At 41.9% G+C, this 14,471-nt stretch overlaps 1 protein-coding gene across 1 annotated transcript; it reads left to right on the top strand.

The window, feature by feature from the left end:
- Nucleotides 1–758: 758 nt before the first annotated feature.
- On the top strand, nt 759–3,784 carry LOC133897707 (ubiquitin-conjugating enzyme E2 variant 1C-like). Its single transcript, XM_062338514.1, has 4 exons — nt 759–921; nt 2,335–2,474; nt 3,067–3,192; nt 3,340–3,784. The coding sequence occupies exons 1-4, from the start codon at nt 885–887 to the stop codon at nt 3,478–3,480; spliced, it is 444 nt and encodes a 147-aa protein (XP_062194498.1). The 5' UTR covers nt 759–884; the 3' UTR covers nt 3,481–3,784.
- Nucleotides 3,785–14,471: the final 10,687 nt, after the last annotated feature.

Genomic DNA, 14,471 nt, shown 5'->3' with positions numbered 1-14,471 from the left:
AATCACAGCATATCAAAATTAAATCTCATATCAAGTATTAAGAAGTCTAAGATATAATATATACTTTAAGAAATATTAGAAGTCTAAAAAAATGTGAAAGGATAAAACCTAGGTGGTTAAATGACACTAGCAAAGGGATAAAAACTAGGGGTTAAATGACATAGCAAAAGACCTATGCTTTTCGATATGTTACTCTTACTACTAATTGAAAGAAATATTATTTAATATAAATAGAAACATAAAGAACACAACATATAGCACAACCTCTTGCTATCGCCACCCCTTCTCTGTTTGTCTCCTCCAACACTTATGACCATTGCGTCTCTACCACCGCTGCCACCACCATGTAGTGCCATCATCACACACCTCTCGGATGACCTCTCTCCCGGTTTCTACAGCTAGTGAGAGACGACACAACAAATTAAAAATCCACATCCATAGAGTATATCTTCCACATGGGCTTGTAATTTGTAATTGGACATCCTTAACTTTAGGCCGCGATTTACATGCGCCTTGGTACTTTTAGTGGCTCATTTGTAAGCGTACCATACAAGACACACTTGGGGGTGTACGTTTATGATGTAAGTTATGTCACTGTAATGGAAAAAACTTGGTGCCAATGATTCAGATATAGCAGCAACAGACAGATTTCCATGAATCTCACCCACTGGCAATTTTGCACGGCCTCCTCCATCTGAGCGGTTGATGCCCAATCAGACGGCGGTTAGCCGCCCTCAAATAATTCCATTCCACTCCCAAAAGGAGCAAGAAGCTTCACGTTGAGCCGCGTACACAAAGCTTTCCCTTCGCGAAGGCGAGAGAAATCCCAAACCCAAACCCAATCTCATCTCTCTCTCCCTCTCGCTCCCCTCGATCGGTCGGCGATGACTCCGGGAAGTTCTGCCGGATCGGGCGTCGTCGGTGAGCAATCCATCCACCTTCACCCCTCTCTTCTCTTTCCCCGCTGTATTCTCCCCGGCGATTTTCAGCCCCGCGGATCGCCAAGAATCGCTCGATTCCGTCCCGCCAGATCCTGTACCGTGGGACGGTCTGATCTGGTTGTTCTTCATCTGACGCCGATGCGTTTCTTGCTCGGACCATGCATCTTGCGGGGTAGGCGTGGAGAATTTGTTTGGAGTGATCAGGCGACGACAACGCGTTAATCAAGAAGTGATATTTGCGTTACGAGGCGCGTGATTAGACGCCATCTCGATGTGTGACTTGCTTGCATGCCATCTTGGGAATAGGACTGATGTCGCGATAGGATTGATGGTAGCTTGAGAAAACTGCGGCTGGGTGCTGGATTGGTTGATGTTGGTTTTAGCAAGATAGTGGTGGTTTCTTGAGAGGGGTAGAATTGATTATGTGCTAGGAGGAAGTGATGCTTACAACCTTTAGCAAGCAGAAGGAGTAGCAGATGGTATACACTGAATCGATGTAATTATATACCAATAATTTGTCTCGTGGTGATAGATCTTACACATAGCTCGAGATGCCTAAGAAAGGTGTGTATACGATGCATCGCTGGGAGTGTTGCACTGATTGATGCTTTGTTACTCTTAAGTACACCATGGTGATGCATTGCATTGGTTTTGGTTAAGTGGGGAATTACATTACTTGCCTAAATGCCACAATCTAGAACAAGATTTAGGTATTTGGCTTATGCTGCATATGCCCTAGTGCACGACCACAAAAGTGTATCTTTGTTTGGTAGAGACGACACTAAGATCTTCATCATAAATCTCTTGGTGTTGAATGTTTGTATTTTTAGGGAATTGATATCGAATGTTAGACCCAAATTGTTGAGTGGTTCTACTTTGCTTGCTGTAGCGGTCATCCGCTTATTGAGTCTTTTTTAATAAAAGAATACAAAATAGAATATCGTGGTATATGTGTACCACATACTAATAGAATATCGTGGTATATGTGTACCACATACTATATATCTGCCACAGCATAAGCTGGTAATTGTAATTGTTCTATGGTTTTTTGTTTCTCCATTTGTTTTGACCTAGTACAAAGCCCTGGTTGGCAACTCTTGTGTCACAAGAAACCAGCAACTGTGCTATTGTGCAGTTCCCTTCACATAACAATGACAAGTGAGCCTGTTGTGCATTTTTTTCCCCTCAATCCAAGAAACAGCGATACGTTTGCATCTACAAGTTTACATTCTGCTTAAATGGAATGTCAATTCTAGGTCAGCGTTAGATCATTGCTTGTTCAATGGCAGAGCCAACTCTTTTTTCAATGGCGATGAAACTGCCCATTATATAGATATTGAAAATATATTGAATTACTTCTTATGGAGCTGACTAATATGTAAAATGGTTGCAGTTCCTCGGAACTTTAGGTTGCTAGAAGAGCTTGAGCGTGGGGAGAAGGGCATTGGAGATGGTTCAGTGAGCTATGGAATGGATGATGCAGATGACATCTACATGCGATCGTGGACTGGCACTATTATTGGCCCACATAACGTGAGATTGTGGTCTCTTTACTCTTAATCCATGCACTTTTATATTTCCCCCATTTCCTCTCTGGAAACCAGAGTCAGAAAACTAGTTACAGGTTTTGGTCCACAATTTTGGAAGTGACAGTTTGTATTATTAGAAAAGTACTCGATGAGATACGTTGTTTGGAGTTTAAAGTGTAGAAATTCCAATCAAGTTTGGTTTGGCAACTGGCTAGTGGTGGGACCAGGAAATACTGCAGATCTGTTTTTATAACCCTGTTGGTAACTATAATTCTATGCTGTTCCTTCTTACTGCCCGTCAATCCGGGCGTTTATTGGTGAAAAAGACCAAGGACAATGGCAACAATATATGCATGAAAAACTTAGAGATATATATGTGTGAACAAATGGATTCTAGCCTTTCAACTCCCTTCTGTTTTATGTGCGGCCAGCAAATCCACTTATACAAGATGAAATCAACATATTGGTCGAGGCCCTCTGGTCTAACAAATGCCTTGGCTTGATAAAGTTTCACCTTGCTCCATTTGTATTGCTTCGTTCCGTTATTACTTGTATGTTGGTTAGCTTAATCTCTTGTATCTTCCTCAATTTGGCAGACTGTCCATGAGGGGCGCATCTACCAGCTGAAGTTGTTCTGCGACAAGGACTACCCTGAGAAGCCACCATCTGTTAGATTTCATTCAAGAATCAACATGTCATGCGCTAATCATGAGACTGGAGTGGTACTCTCTCTCTCTCTCTCTCTCTCTCTCTCTCTCTCTCGTTGCTATATATAGTATACCTTGCAGTATATTGACATGAGGTTCGCGTGATTTGATATATAGTATACTTTCTGATTACTATATATTGACATTGTTGTGTGCATGTAGGTTGACCCAAGGAAGTTTAATGTGCTAGCAAACTGGCAGCGCGAGTACACAATGGAATACATCCTAACCCAGCTCAAGAAAGAGATGGCATCCCCGCAGAATCGCAAGCTAGTGCAGCCTCCAGAAGGGACATTCTTCTAAAGAATTGTTCGCTGACCCATCTCCGGATTCAAACTCAAGTCGATCCATGGGACTTCAAAAACAGCTTCTGCACCAAACCCCATCTCCTATGTTTGATTTCTAGTTTTTGTGTGCCTACTATGCGCGAACCACCGCGATCGAGTATCTAGTGGACTTAGTTTCTTGCAGATTGTCTGGTGGTTGCTAGGGAGATGGGCGTGAAACGGTTGCCAGTTTGGCAGGTATTAAGGATGTGTAATTCAAGAAACTCCCGTGGGCAATTGCAGCTTCTTATTGACGGTAGGATTTTTCTTTGGCTGCTAAATAGATGGGGTGAAAACGGTTGTATTAGATTTGCCGCCTCGTTCACTGAGAAGCGGCAAATTTGTACTCTGGCAGGTTTGCATGAATTGGTTCCAACTGGCGGACGCTGCATACGTGAGCCTAAAATGGCTACTAGTTCTTTTGCAGAGGGGCAGGGATTCACATATCGGTGACACAAAATTGATCCTACTGAAAAACGATTACCACCGATAGCTGAGAATTATGGTACAAAAGAATTGTCTGAAAATATTTGAATTTCAATCCTTTTTATTTTTTATTTTCTGAGGTGGATATTGACAGTAGAAATGAACTGCATCTCAAAATGCAAAGGGCAAGAGAGCAGCTCGAGTTGCTCCCAGAAAGAGACAAAAACGAGTAAGTGATAAACTTCCCGGCGGTCGCCCGTGAAATAGAGCATTGCCCGTTTAGTGGAAAAAAAAATACATGATACTGACATAAGCACCATTTTGCCTTGTGCAAACAGTGACAACATAAGCTCATATATATCAACGTCAAAACACATATAGCTCATATGTAATGGCATACAAAACTTCAGTCATTCGTGTTCCTTTTGGAACATGAGTTTTTTCCTCAATTCTTTCAAGAATTAAATTTTGTAAAATTCCAACATTCCGAACACACTATAACCTTTTAACCTTGTCGCATACAGGCATGGCGATTCGTCATGATTTCATGAGATTTGGGCACTGCAAGAATATAAACATAGCTACCGTATGGCAGTATCTGTGACTTTCATGCAAGTACATCATACTACCACATAAACACTAATCCGTGACCGGCATCATGCCCTCTTACATATACAGTCTCATTGTCATCTTGTCTTTGGTAGATGGGGATTGGGGTAGAAGTCCTATCCCTGGAGAGTTGCATCGGTAAACTAGCATGAATAATAGCATTTACAACTGCAATTTATCATGCATACATTCTTGGAGTTTAGGAACCACACGGGTCATGCATCATATGTTTGACTACCATTGCATGAAGCTATGAATACCTATCCTTGTTTGGAAGTTTTACCAAGATGACTGTTATGGAAATGTTAGTTTACGGCTTGATTGCAAGAGAAAGTGCACATGTGGTAGACCCCCTTTTTGGAACTCCATGACATGGACATGTGCTGCCACGACATCAAGGATGTGATTGTGGAAAAGTTAAAATTTGAGATCCATAGTTTGGATCTAAATACTCGGACAACAAGATCAGGACAGCCTTGTGGTGTTTGGCCAAGTTCAAGCTCCCTGGTTAATTCTTCTCAGCTACTGTTGCAAGTCATCGTGAGAAATATGTTTGGTTTACCATATTTTGCTCTAAGGCCATAGCATCCGTGTATCAATGTCTCATATTCCTACCACCACTAATAAATGATGTTGGGTGGACTCATCTTCTGCCCACTGCAGTCGCTTGATTTTCCCCAACAGATAAGCTATCCATTAGGCCCTGGTAAATATCTGTGGATATTTTTGCCAGGTTGTTCAGAATGTAGTTCAGGTGTGTTGTTTCTAGCTTTATATAGGTGTCAACTATAAATTGCAGGAGTAGGGGCTTTCTATGCAAGATATTGTTGAAGATTCCACCATGCATCTGGAATTTGTAGCAATAGTATTCTCGCATTGTGACGCACAACCGATTATTAGCGTCTATCAAGAAAAGAGTAAAATGGGCACACAATTAGTAAATTGATATCTACCATAACAAAATGAATGTGGCATAGTTATATCACTTCACTAACCTAGCTTGTTGCCATTGCCGGATTGAGACCTCCATACTTGGTTGATATCGATGCCTACTTTTGCTATCCTATGATGCCGAATGAGCTCCCCTCTTGGAAACCAGAGAGGGTATGACAAAGGGTCATAGTCCCCATGATAAGGCTTGATTGAATGATATGTGTCGTTTTTACCAACCAAAATGTCTGTGCAGCTCGTTCCCCTCAAATCACACAACAACCACCTTTGATGTTATTGGTCTATTATTGGCTCTTAGGTCCAGTTTGTACTCTATGTTTAACAAAATATACATTCATCTATGTCTTCAACTTGTCCTAGGCTCCTAAATGTTTAAGAGTAGGGGTTGTCTCTGAGAATGTCAACCAAACTTATAATGATGTTCTGGTCTCATGCTTTGTATACCTCATCTCGGCTGCATAAAAAACGATGTTACAAGGTAGGATCATTATCATTGAAGTGTAGCTACAAGTGGGTTGAGTTATCATCTTGTTGTCTGAGTAAGTGTATGTTGTGGTACATTTGTCCATAAGCTTGAAATGTGTACACTTCATCTCTTGAACTTGAAAGGTGATGGTTATAACCAACGTAGAGTGTGGTGAAAGAAACAATGGTCATTAATATACCTAATATTGTCCCCAAAATGCTATGATTCATGATTCACACTCATGTATAACAGTCGAAGCTCTTCAGGTGGTTCTGGCATCTCTAGATTGACTTTTTCATCCTTGCAAAAAAATCTCAACGATTCATGTTCAAACCTCTTAGCACCACAATGGTGACAATCTGATTGTGGCTTCAATATATGAGTGCTATCTAGTAGACTGCAATAGATACCATCTCATATGTTGTATTAGGGTTGTTGGAGCCATCCCCAAAGGCATTTGTTGTATCGGGGATATTTGAACCCACAACACAATTCTCCTTGCTACCCTTTGCTCGGGTGTCATTTGCATAATGATCTCAAGCACGTGCTCTCTTGCTTGCAACTTGCTCAGGCATCATGTTTGTATGGCTGCTTATTTCATCATAATGTATTGGTTATTGCTGCTCAAGTATTGTAATGGTAGGTGTTGGTACAAAATCACGATTACAATTCCCACCTACTATTCCAAGGTACAATGTGTTTCATCATTAGCTAATTAGCTGAGAATTAATTTATACTTTGTTGTATTTAGGCTTGGCAACGGGTCAGGTCCCCGCTGGTTTTGCACTTGATGGGGCAGGGGCAAAATTTGCCTTGCGGAGCTCACGGGTCAGGGGCAAGATTTGACCCACGAACCTCCATGGGCACCCAAAACAGGAATGCATCGACCTAGCACTGGGTGCCCTAGCCGGCCAGCCTAGTAGCAGTAGCCCACGTCCGGATGCCCCATGAGTGCTAACCCTAGCTAATGTGTGCATGTGCCTCATGCGATCATCACTTGTGGACTTGCCACGCCTAGACGCCATGCCTCTGCTGCTGCCCCCAGCGTCTCTGTCACCGGCCCACCGCCCACTAGATCTCCAGGCCAAGCGCCCTTGTGACCATGCTAGCCGCCCTTTGATCATCATCCCGCGATGCTGCCTGCCTCAGCATGGGGCTGTGAGCCGCGCCACCCTGCTTCTAGGCCCCGCCAGAGCCCACGTCGAAGGTGAGAGGCGGTCATGTTCCAGGGTCACTGGGCGCTGTCGCACTCCACGCACAGGCTTGTGGAGCCAACTTGGATCGGTGGGCGCACCATCCCCGGCGATGGCATGATCGAGGAGTGGTGGTGTGGCCAGTGCATCGGCAAGGATGATGATGCTTGTCAACAGGGCGTGATGTAGGAGAAGGGCCACGCGGTGTCGATCTCAACCGTCTATCCATCTTGACCGGCTTGCGGTGGTCCATCAATGCGCGAAGTAGATCTGCTGTCGGGCTCCAATACTGCACCACTACCGAGCTCCGATACTGACCACCGCCAAGGAGGAGCTCTGTTGTCGCGCTCCATGGAGATTCAAGGTTGGAGAGGACGGGAATGGGTTCCCCATCGGGTCTTGGGGCCCGCTAGGGCTGGGGCCAGGTGTGTGTTTGCACCCGGAATGCTTATCAGGGTCGGGTCGGGTTTGTGGTTTTGGGTTTCGGGTCGCGTGCGTTCTCGCTCCACTCGGCCCTAACCCAACTACTGGGGCAAGAGATCGTATTGCCTTAGCAAGTACGGCGAGAGTTTCTTCTAAGGAGGAGACTCAATCTTGGAGATGAAGTTTGAGAGAAAGGAACACCACAAATATATTGATAGTAAAAGTATGGACCTAGCTAGCGGGAGTATCACAGGAAAACTTTGTGATACTACTCTTCCGTGTTGTCTTGAGCGGGCTCTTTTTCTTGACCTCCTTTTTCCAGGTGACCCTGACCCCCTATTTATAAGGTAGGACGTAGCTTAGTGTACAAGTTATCACGATGTACAAATATCTAGGACCTGACCGAATTACTGGGCCTTATCCTTGATAACTACCTTTTACCCTACATAGAAGATAAATATCTACCATGATAACTATTTTGGTGCTTTCCCCCTGAGGGTTGAGCTGGTTGCCAATTACGGCCCAGCGCCGCTTTGTGGGGGTGTCAGGATGACTTGCATCGTGTTGGGGTGTCACAATAAGCACCACTTGCACCGGCATTTATCACCCATCGCCTAGCATCAGGTTGATGGTAGAGGGGGTGTCCTTTCTTTCCTGATATTATCTCCGGAGACCGGTCGTGCCTTTTACCTTTGGAAGGCCGCATGGGCACCAGATGGGCGGCCCGAAGGGGTCCGTAGCCTCCGGGAATAAAGTCTTCTGTTGAGTTCGGAGACCGAAGGCTCTGGGGGTACTTACTGTAGCTTTGAGTCTTCGGAAGGCTACGTACGAGCCAGAGAGATGGCCCAAAGGGATTCGCAGCCTCCGGGGATGGGGCCTCCTGTAAAGTCCGGAGGCCAAAGGCTCTGAAGGACCTTTGATAGTGACCGTCAACAATTATCCTCATGTTGATCTATTTTCTGTAACACCAACCTGTTGCCACGCCAAGTTGTATTTGCATAATTCATAAATTGGATTGCACTATTAGATCATTTGCCTTGTAACAGCCAAGGGGATGTGAGGATATTTGCATAGGATTTGCAAATGAGTAAGGCAGCTGACTTGATATGATGAACTTTCACATGCAGCATATGATGTTTCTCAAATAGAAATCCCAAAAGGGTCATACGGCAAAAAATTGTTATGAGATCTCTTTTGTTTGTGATGTCCATCGACAACTATTAGAAAATTAAATCAAAAGTAACACATACTTTTTCAGTATTATTAATACCATGTTGTACCATGGAAATATAAAACCAACAATTATATAAAAAGGTGTAGTGAAATATAAACCTTCTTTTCCTTTTCTTCATGATTGGATTGGATATTGCAGACATATTTGGCAACTTCAAAAATTGATGTGCTACTGCCTAAAAGAGGAATATATTATTTGACAATATTATAGCTCAAAAATAAGCAAATACTACGACTATTCATCTATCCGTAAGCTAGTAACAACTAAGACGGATTAATTCTCCAATGTATAGTATATAGTCGATTTCCCGTGCATTGGTACAGCACAACAAATCACACATACATAAATTATTGGTTCATCTGAGAGTGATGTTACGAAGGAAATCAAAATCTAGAATGGAATATTATTAATCGGATAGAAGTGGAATTGCACTTTTATTTACACGCAACCACTGTCAGGTACATCGGCTAGCTTGTCACGAGGCATCATATTCTTTTGGCACACCAAAATGCCACAGGAATCTAACAGATCATACGTACCCTTCCAACATATAAATAGCAATCAGTGGCTAATTGCCAACACTATAACAATAAAATATAGGTGTGCTATTGTAGTCCAGTCCAAACAAAAATATAATAAAATAACAGAGGAAGGACAATAAAAAACTACATTGCACAGGGAATTTTTTTTTCATTCTCTTTACATCATAAAGCATGTAGAGGGTGAGTAATATAATAAAACTAGAAATAAGGAGATTGAATGAGAAAGGAAGTTGTGACTATCCATTGGCAGGGCATAAACAAATATAGAAATCATAATGAAATAATCATCCAGAGAAACAGATATAAATTGGCATGTCTAACTTAAAATTACATCATTAACACTGTCTAGCATCATCTAAGTAAGAACTGGCTTCGAGTAGAACTTGTAACCATCAGTCACAAATATAGCTCACACCACGGTTGCTAGGTATGCGCACTTATTTTCAATAAATCTTTTCAGGAAACTGAGGTTGATAGAGTCTGTGACTAATAACCACCGGAAGACTACATTATCTGTATAGAGATGTTTCAATTAATATTTGATTTCGAATAATTTCTTAGTCAGTACTCGTATTAATGTACATAATTATAAAAAAGGAAAAATTCCGTTCTTGTCATTAGCACAGACCTGTTTTTTGCTTCTTCCACCTTGTTAGGCCATGTTTCGCTTTTGCTACCAAGTCTCGGATTTGGTGTTCGAAAATACCACCGCCGTCGACGAGCCATTTGGTCAGACTAGGTTGACTGTTCTGAAGACTTTATGTGTCCCGTATGCCCTCGAGTGGTTGTCGGTGGGACCAGACCAAATGGCTGAGGCAAAGAACAGAAGGGAGAGCACGCTGAGCAGGCAAAAAAAATCCAGGAGCCCTAAAAATCAGCAGAGGCCACTGCAGGTGGTGACAGCGGCAGGCACTGCACCAAGCAAGTGGCGGCGCCCACTGTAACGAGCGAGGCGCCAACCAAGGCGGCATCGACAATGGCAAGCGAGACGGTAGGCACCAACACTACACCATAATAGAATATTAATGATGGGTGATAATTGTTATTAGTGATGGGTCTCATACCGTCACTCCGAACACGTCACTAATAATAACCCATTAGTGATAGGTATCGATCCGTCACTAATGATGGTCATCAGTAACGGATCAAAGTTGAGATCCGTCATTAAGGTAAGTCTCTTATGATCTAAGCATGTCTATTGTCAGTCACTAATGATGGGTGTATTTACCACCCGTCATTAATGACCGAGTCTCAATGATAGGTTGTAATCTCACACGTCACTGATGACTCACTCATCAGTGATGGGTAGTAACCGCACCTCGTCTCTAGGACTCAGTCATTAGTGATAGGTGGTAAATGCACTATCGTTGTGACTCGGTCATTAGTGACAGGTGGTAAATACACCCATCACTAATGAGTGAGTCATCAGTGATGCATGAGTTTACAACCCGTCACTGATGACCTCTTTAGTGACGCGTGATGTTTTCACCCGTCACTAATGTGCTCATACCCCGAAGGGCTTTACCTGTTTCCTGGCTACATCCTGAAGCAATGTCAGAATTTGGTAGCCATCCTCTCTTAAAAATATTTCACACCAGGAAACATATGTATGCACATATCGACCACACCTTCGACATTAGGTAACATATACAAGAGGTCAAGTAACATATATATGCACATATCGACCAGATCTTCAACATCAGGTAACATATACAAGAGCTTAGTTTATATAAAAGGGCGCCATAACAAAACACACTAGTACATTGACCATATCAAGTACATCACATTAGTAGAATGGAACATATCACATCTATACAATGGAATATATCAAACATATCAAGTTAGTGTGCCACTGCCTCCCTACAATGGAACTCCCCTTTTGAAGAGACGACTTCTGCCATTATGAATGATGCGATCCGTCCTCGAACGTTCAAGAGTGTAGACTCCTCGATGTTGCTATTCGGTATGCTGAATTCCTGCTAAATAAAAATAGTAATAGAAAAAGTATGCAATTAGCTTGAGCAAAATCATTTTATTATCGGATATTAAATGAATGAAAATAGTTATGAAAAGACTATACGCAACTATCTTATATCTAGAGATTTCATATCCTTTTGTAGGACCGAGAACGGTGACTAGAGGGAGGTGAATAAGTGACTCACAAATTTTTTTGATGGCCTTCTCCTATTTTATCACCCAACATACTTTAAAAACAAGAGTAGGAGCAACAAATTAAGAAAGACATGCAACAACAAAAGATTCTCAAAGAAAGCTTGGCTCTCGTGAATGTAGATGAACACTAGGTTCCATTAAAACTCATTCCATAGATCATAGTCACAAAAAGATTACAACTTGAAGAAACAACACTTTGCTCCAAAAGAAAGATCATCAGAAGAAGAAATTATCCAAGTTGATGGTCTAGAGGTAAGGGAATTCAAGACCAATTCTGAGAGTGAATTTTATGTCTATAGCAACAAGGAAAACAACTTAGAAAGGTTAAAAAATTTCAGCCTTCAACTAAAAACGAAAATCACAATCAAAAAGGGAAAACTTGCAACAAAGCAAGGGAGCCAATAGAAGGAAACTAGAAGGAGATAGTCACAAGCATCGAATGAAACAAACACTTCATTTCTTGCAAATATCAGCCCTCTTTTAGGCAAATTACAAAGTAGTTTTACTCACAAAATCTCTCACCTACACATAGGCTAAGCACTCCTCTCTTCTTTCCTCTAAAACCCTAGCATATAAACTCAAAACTAGCTCAACCTTCTCACACAACTCTACTCTATTTATAGGCCTAAGGAGATAGCTTAGCCCTTAAGTTTTCTTGTTCCCAAAATACCCCTCCCTTCCAATGGCCTCCTACCTACAACTGAGGCATTTTGGTCTATTTTTTGCTCCGTCTATCGAACGGTCGTGGCTTCTTCATGACTTAGTTTCGCCTCGACGCAAACTTTGCGATGATGCCACGTGCACCCTATCCTTCCACAATTTTGAGGTCAAACCGCAAAACCGCCTTGCACACTTTTCAAAGCATGACTCACCGCTACTTACTTACACCTTAAGCAAGAGTCCCAATGTTGACACATGTACTCCATCTTGCAATCTTGACCGCTGGCAAGTCTCTCCTGCTCCCGATCTCTTAGGCCGCCTTGTCACTTGCACCAGCATCCCCTTCATCTGACTTTGCCAACACATCTTCTTCATCCTTCCTTCCATACTTTTCTTGACATCCATGTGTATAGCTAGAACCACCATTGACTCCGCCTGATCTCCTTGATCATCTGGCAGCAAGCACCCCGCTTGGCCCCAATCATCCTGCCATTGGCCGCCAAGTTGTATCCATCACCTACACAACACGAGATAAACAAACACATATCTCCAACTCCATCTCAAGTTAGCATAAATCAAAATCTCTATTGAAAGAGACATCAACCAAAAAACGTGCACGCCAAATATTTTGGTGTACACTCCTCTTGAGCGCCGGACCATACGGCATGTAAAATTCATCAGACCGGCCATCTTTCAATCCTCTCTGCAAGAAATGCTTTAACGTGCTCTTTAATTCATTGAAGAACCATGCAACGTATTCATTTTCACTGGACCACCATCTGCATCCTCTTTGCAACAAAAGATCTGGTGTATTCTCCGACGCTTACACCTTCTATCACCAGATCATTCAGCATATGTAAGTCCACTAGAGCCAATTTGCAACCTCTCTGGAAGAAATATTTCGGCATATATTGATGCCCATCACCGTACCATCCGGTGTGTACTTCAATTTTTGCCTCTGGGATGAAAAGCTCCGGTGTGAACCTCATCTGAACGCCAGACCTTCCGGCGTGTACAAAATCCCTAGCGCCGGATCATCCGGCGTGTACAATTTTTCTGGACTCAAAGACAAACACGCCAACTCCATTTCTCTCTGCAACTTTGGTTAGCCATGATCATAATTGCAACAAATATACATGCTCGTGTAATCCACAAATCAACAAACCAAAATAACAACATTGTCTATCACTCATCACATATAAACCAAGGCACACTTTAACTTGGTTTCTCAATCTTCCCTTGATGAGTGCATTGACAACCCTTAAAGCACAAAGATTTTGGTTTGAAAACTTTCAACAAGAGAAGCTTATCCAGGTGACAAAAAACTCAAGAAAAGGCAAAAGATGTCACTTCGCATAAGAAAGGATCGCAAAAGCTAAAAGAGAGGCAGAGACAAGCCAAATGCATTAGCTCCCCCTTGATGAATTCACAGATTTCAGGATTTTTCTTTTTTGTGATGAGTGCATATGTTCTCCCCCTTTGGAAATGCAAATATCAAGGACAAAAACTTCATGGAATGAATGAATATGCAATGAACTTTCTCAAGTATATCACAAAGCATTTGCACAAGATAGAAACATCAAAGAACTATGAAGAGTAGAATGTGGGGCTCACAATTGTATGAAAGCTTAAAAAGAGACAGTGGCATAAGAGTATGAAGCTTTACAAGCTAATCATGAAGAATTGGGGAGCATTTTAAGTTTACATAGCCGAATCATATTAAAAGTGATCATCACATAAGCATCCACTCAAGCCGAGGAAATACAAGTATTAAAAACTAGCAAACTTCAATCTCAAACTAGGCAAACAAGAATTCATGATAGTAGGCTTTGCAAACGCTCATATATGAAACTGAAACTTAGTTAGATCAAGTGATTAAAGCTAAATTGATCATTTAGACACATTTCTTTGTAATTCATGTTATCCTCAAGTTGACTTTAGCAATCATGGGTGTACAAACTACATGACGTGTCAAGACAGCCGTATTGGATCATATTTTAGCACAAAAAAACTTAATTGCTCAATAGAATTCAAATAGCACAAATTATCAAGTTTTTATTTAGTCAAGTAGTATATTTGCGACATAAGAAACACATGTTCCCCCAAGGTTCTATGATGAGTTAAACATTTGACAAAGACAGAAAATATAGTGTAATGTTCCTCAATCCACTGTCTTAAACCAAGAAGCCTAGATCAAGATATTCATTAAACTAGCCTTAACACAAGCATTAACTAAGCCAAAGCAATTATGAACATGGTGATCAAGAATGTAGCATTTCATGTTCAACATGA

This window comes from Phragmites australis, chromosome 17 (genome assembly GCF_958298935.1).
Source record: "Phragmites australis chromosome 17, lpPhrAust1.1, whole genome shotgun sequence".
Taxonomy (NCBI): Eukaryota; Viridiplantae; Streptophyta; class Magnoliopsida; order Poales; family Poaceae; genus Phragmites; species Phragmites australis.
This window is presented reverse-complemented; position numbering and strand designations above follow the sequence as displayed.

Coding starts and splice junctions, on each gene's coding strand:
- LOC133897707 (XM_062338514.1), top strand. CDS start 885: ATGACTCCGGGAAGTTCTGCCGGATCGGGCGTCGTCG. Junction 922..2,334: donor TGCCGGATCGGGCGTCGTCG/GTGAGCAATCCA, acceptor AAATGGTTGCAG/TTCCTCGGAACTTTAGGTTG. Junction 2,475..3,066: donor CTATTATTGGCCCACATAAC/GTGAGATTGTGG, acceptor TCAATTTGGCAG/ACTGTCCATGAGGGGCGCAT.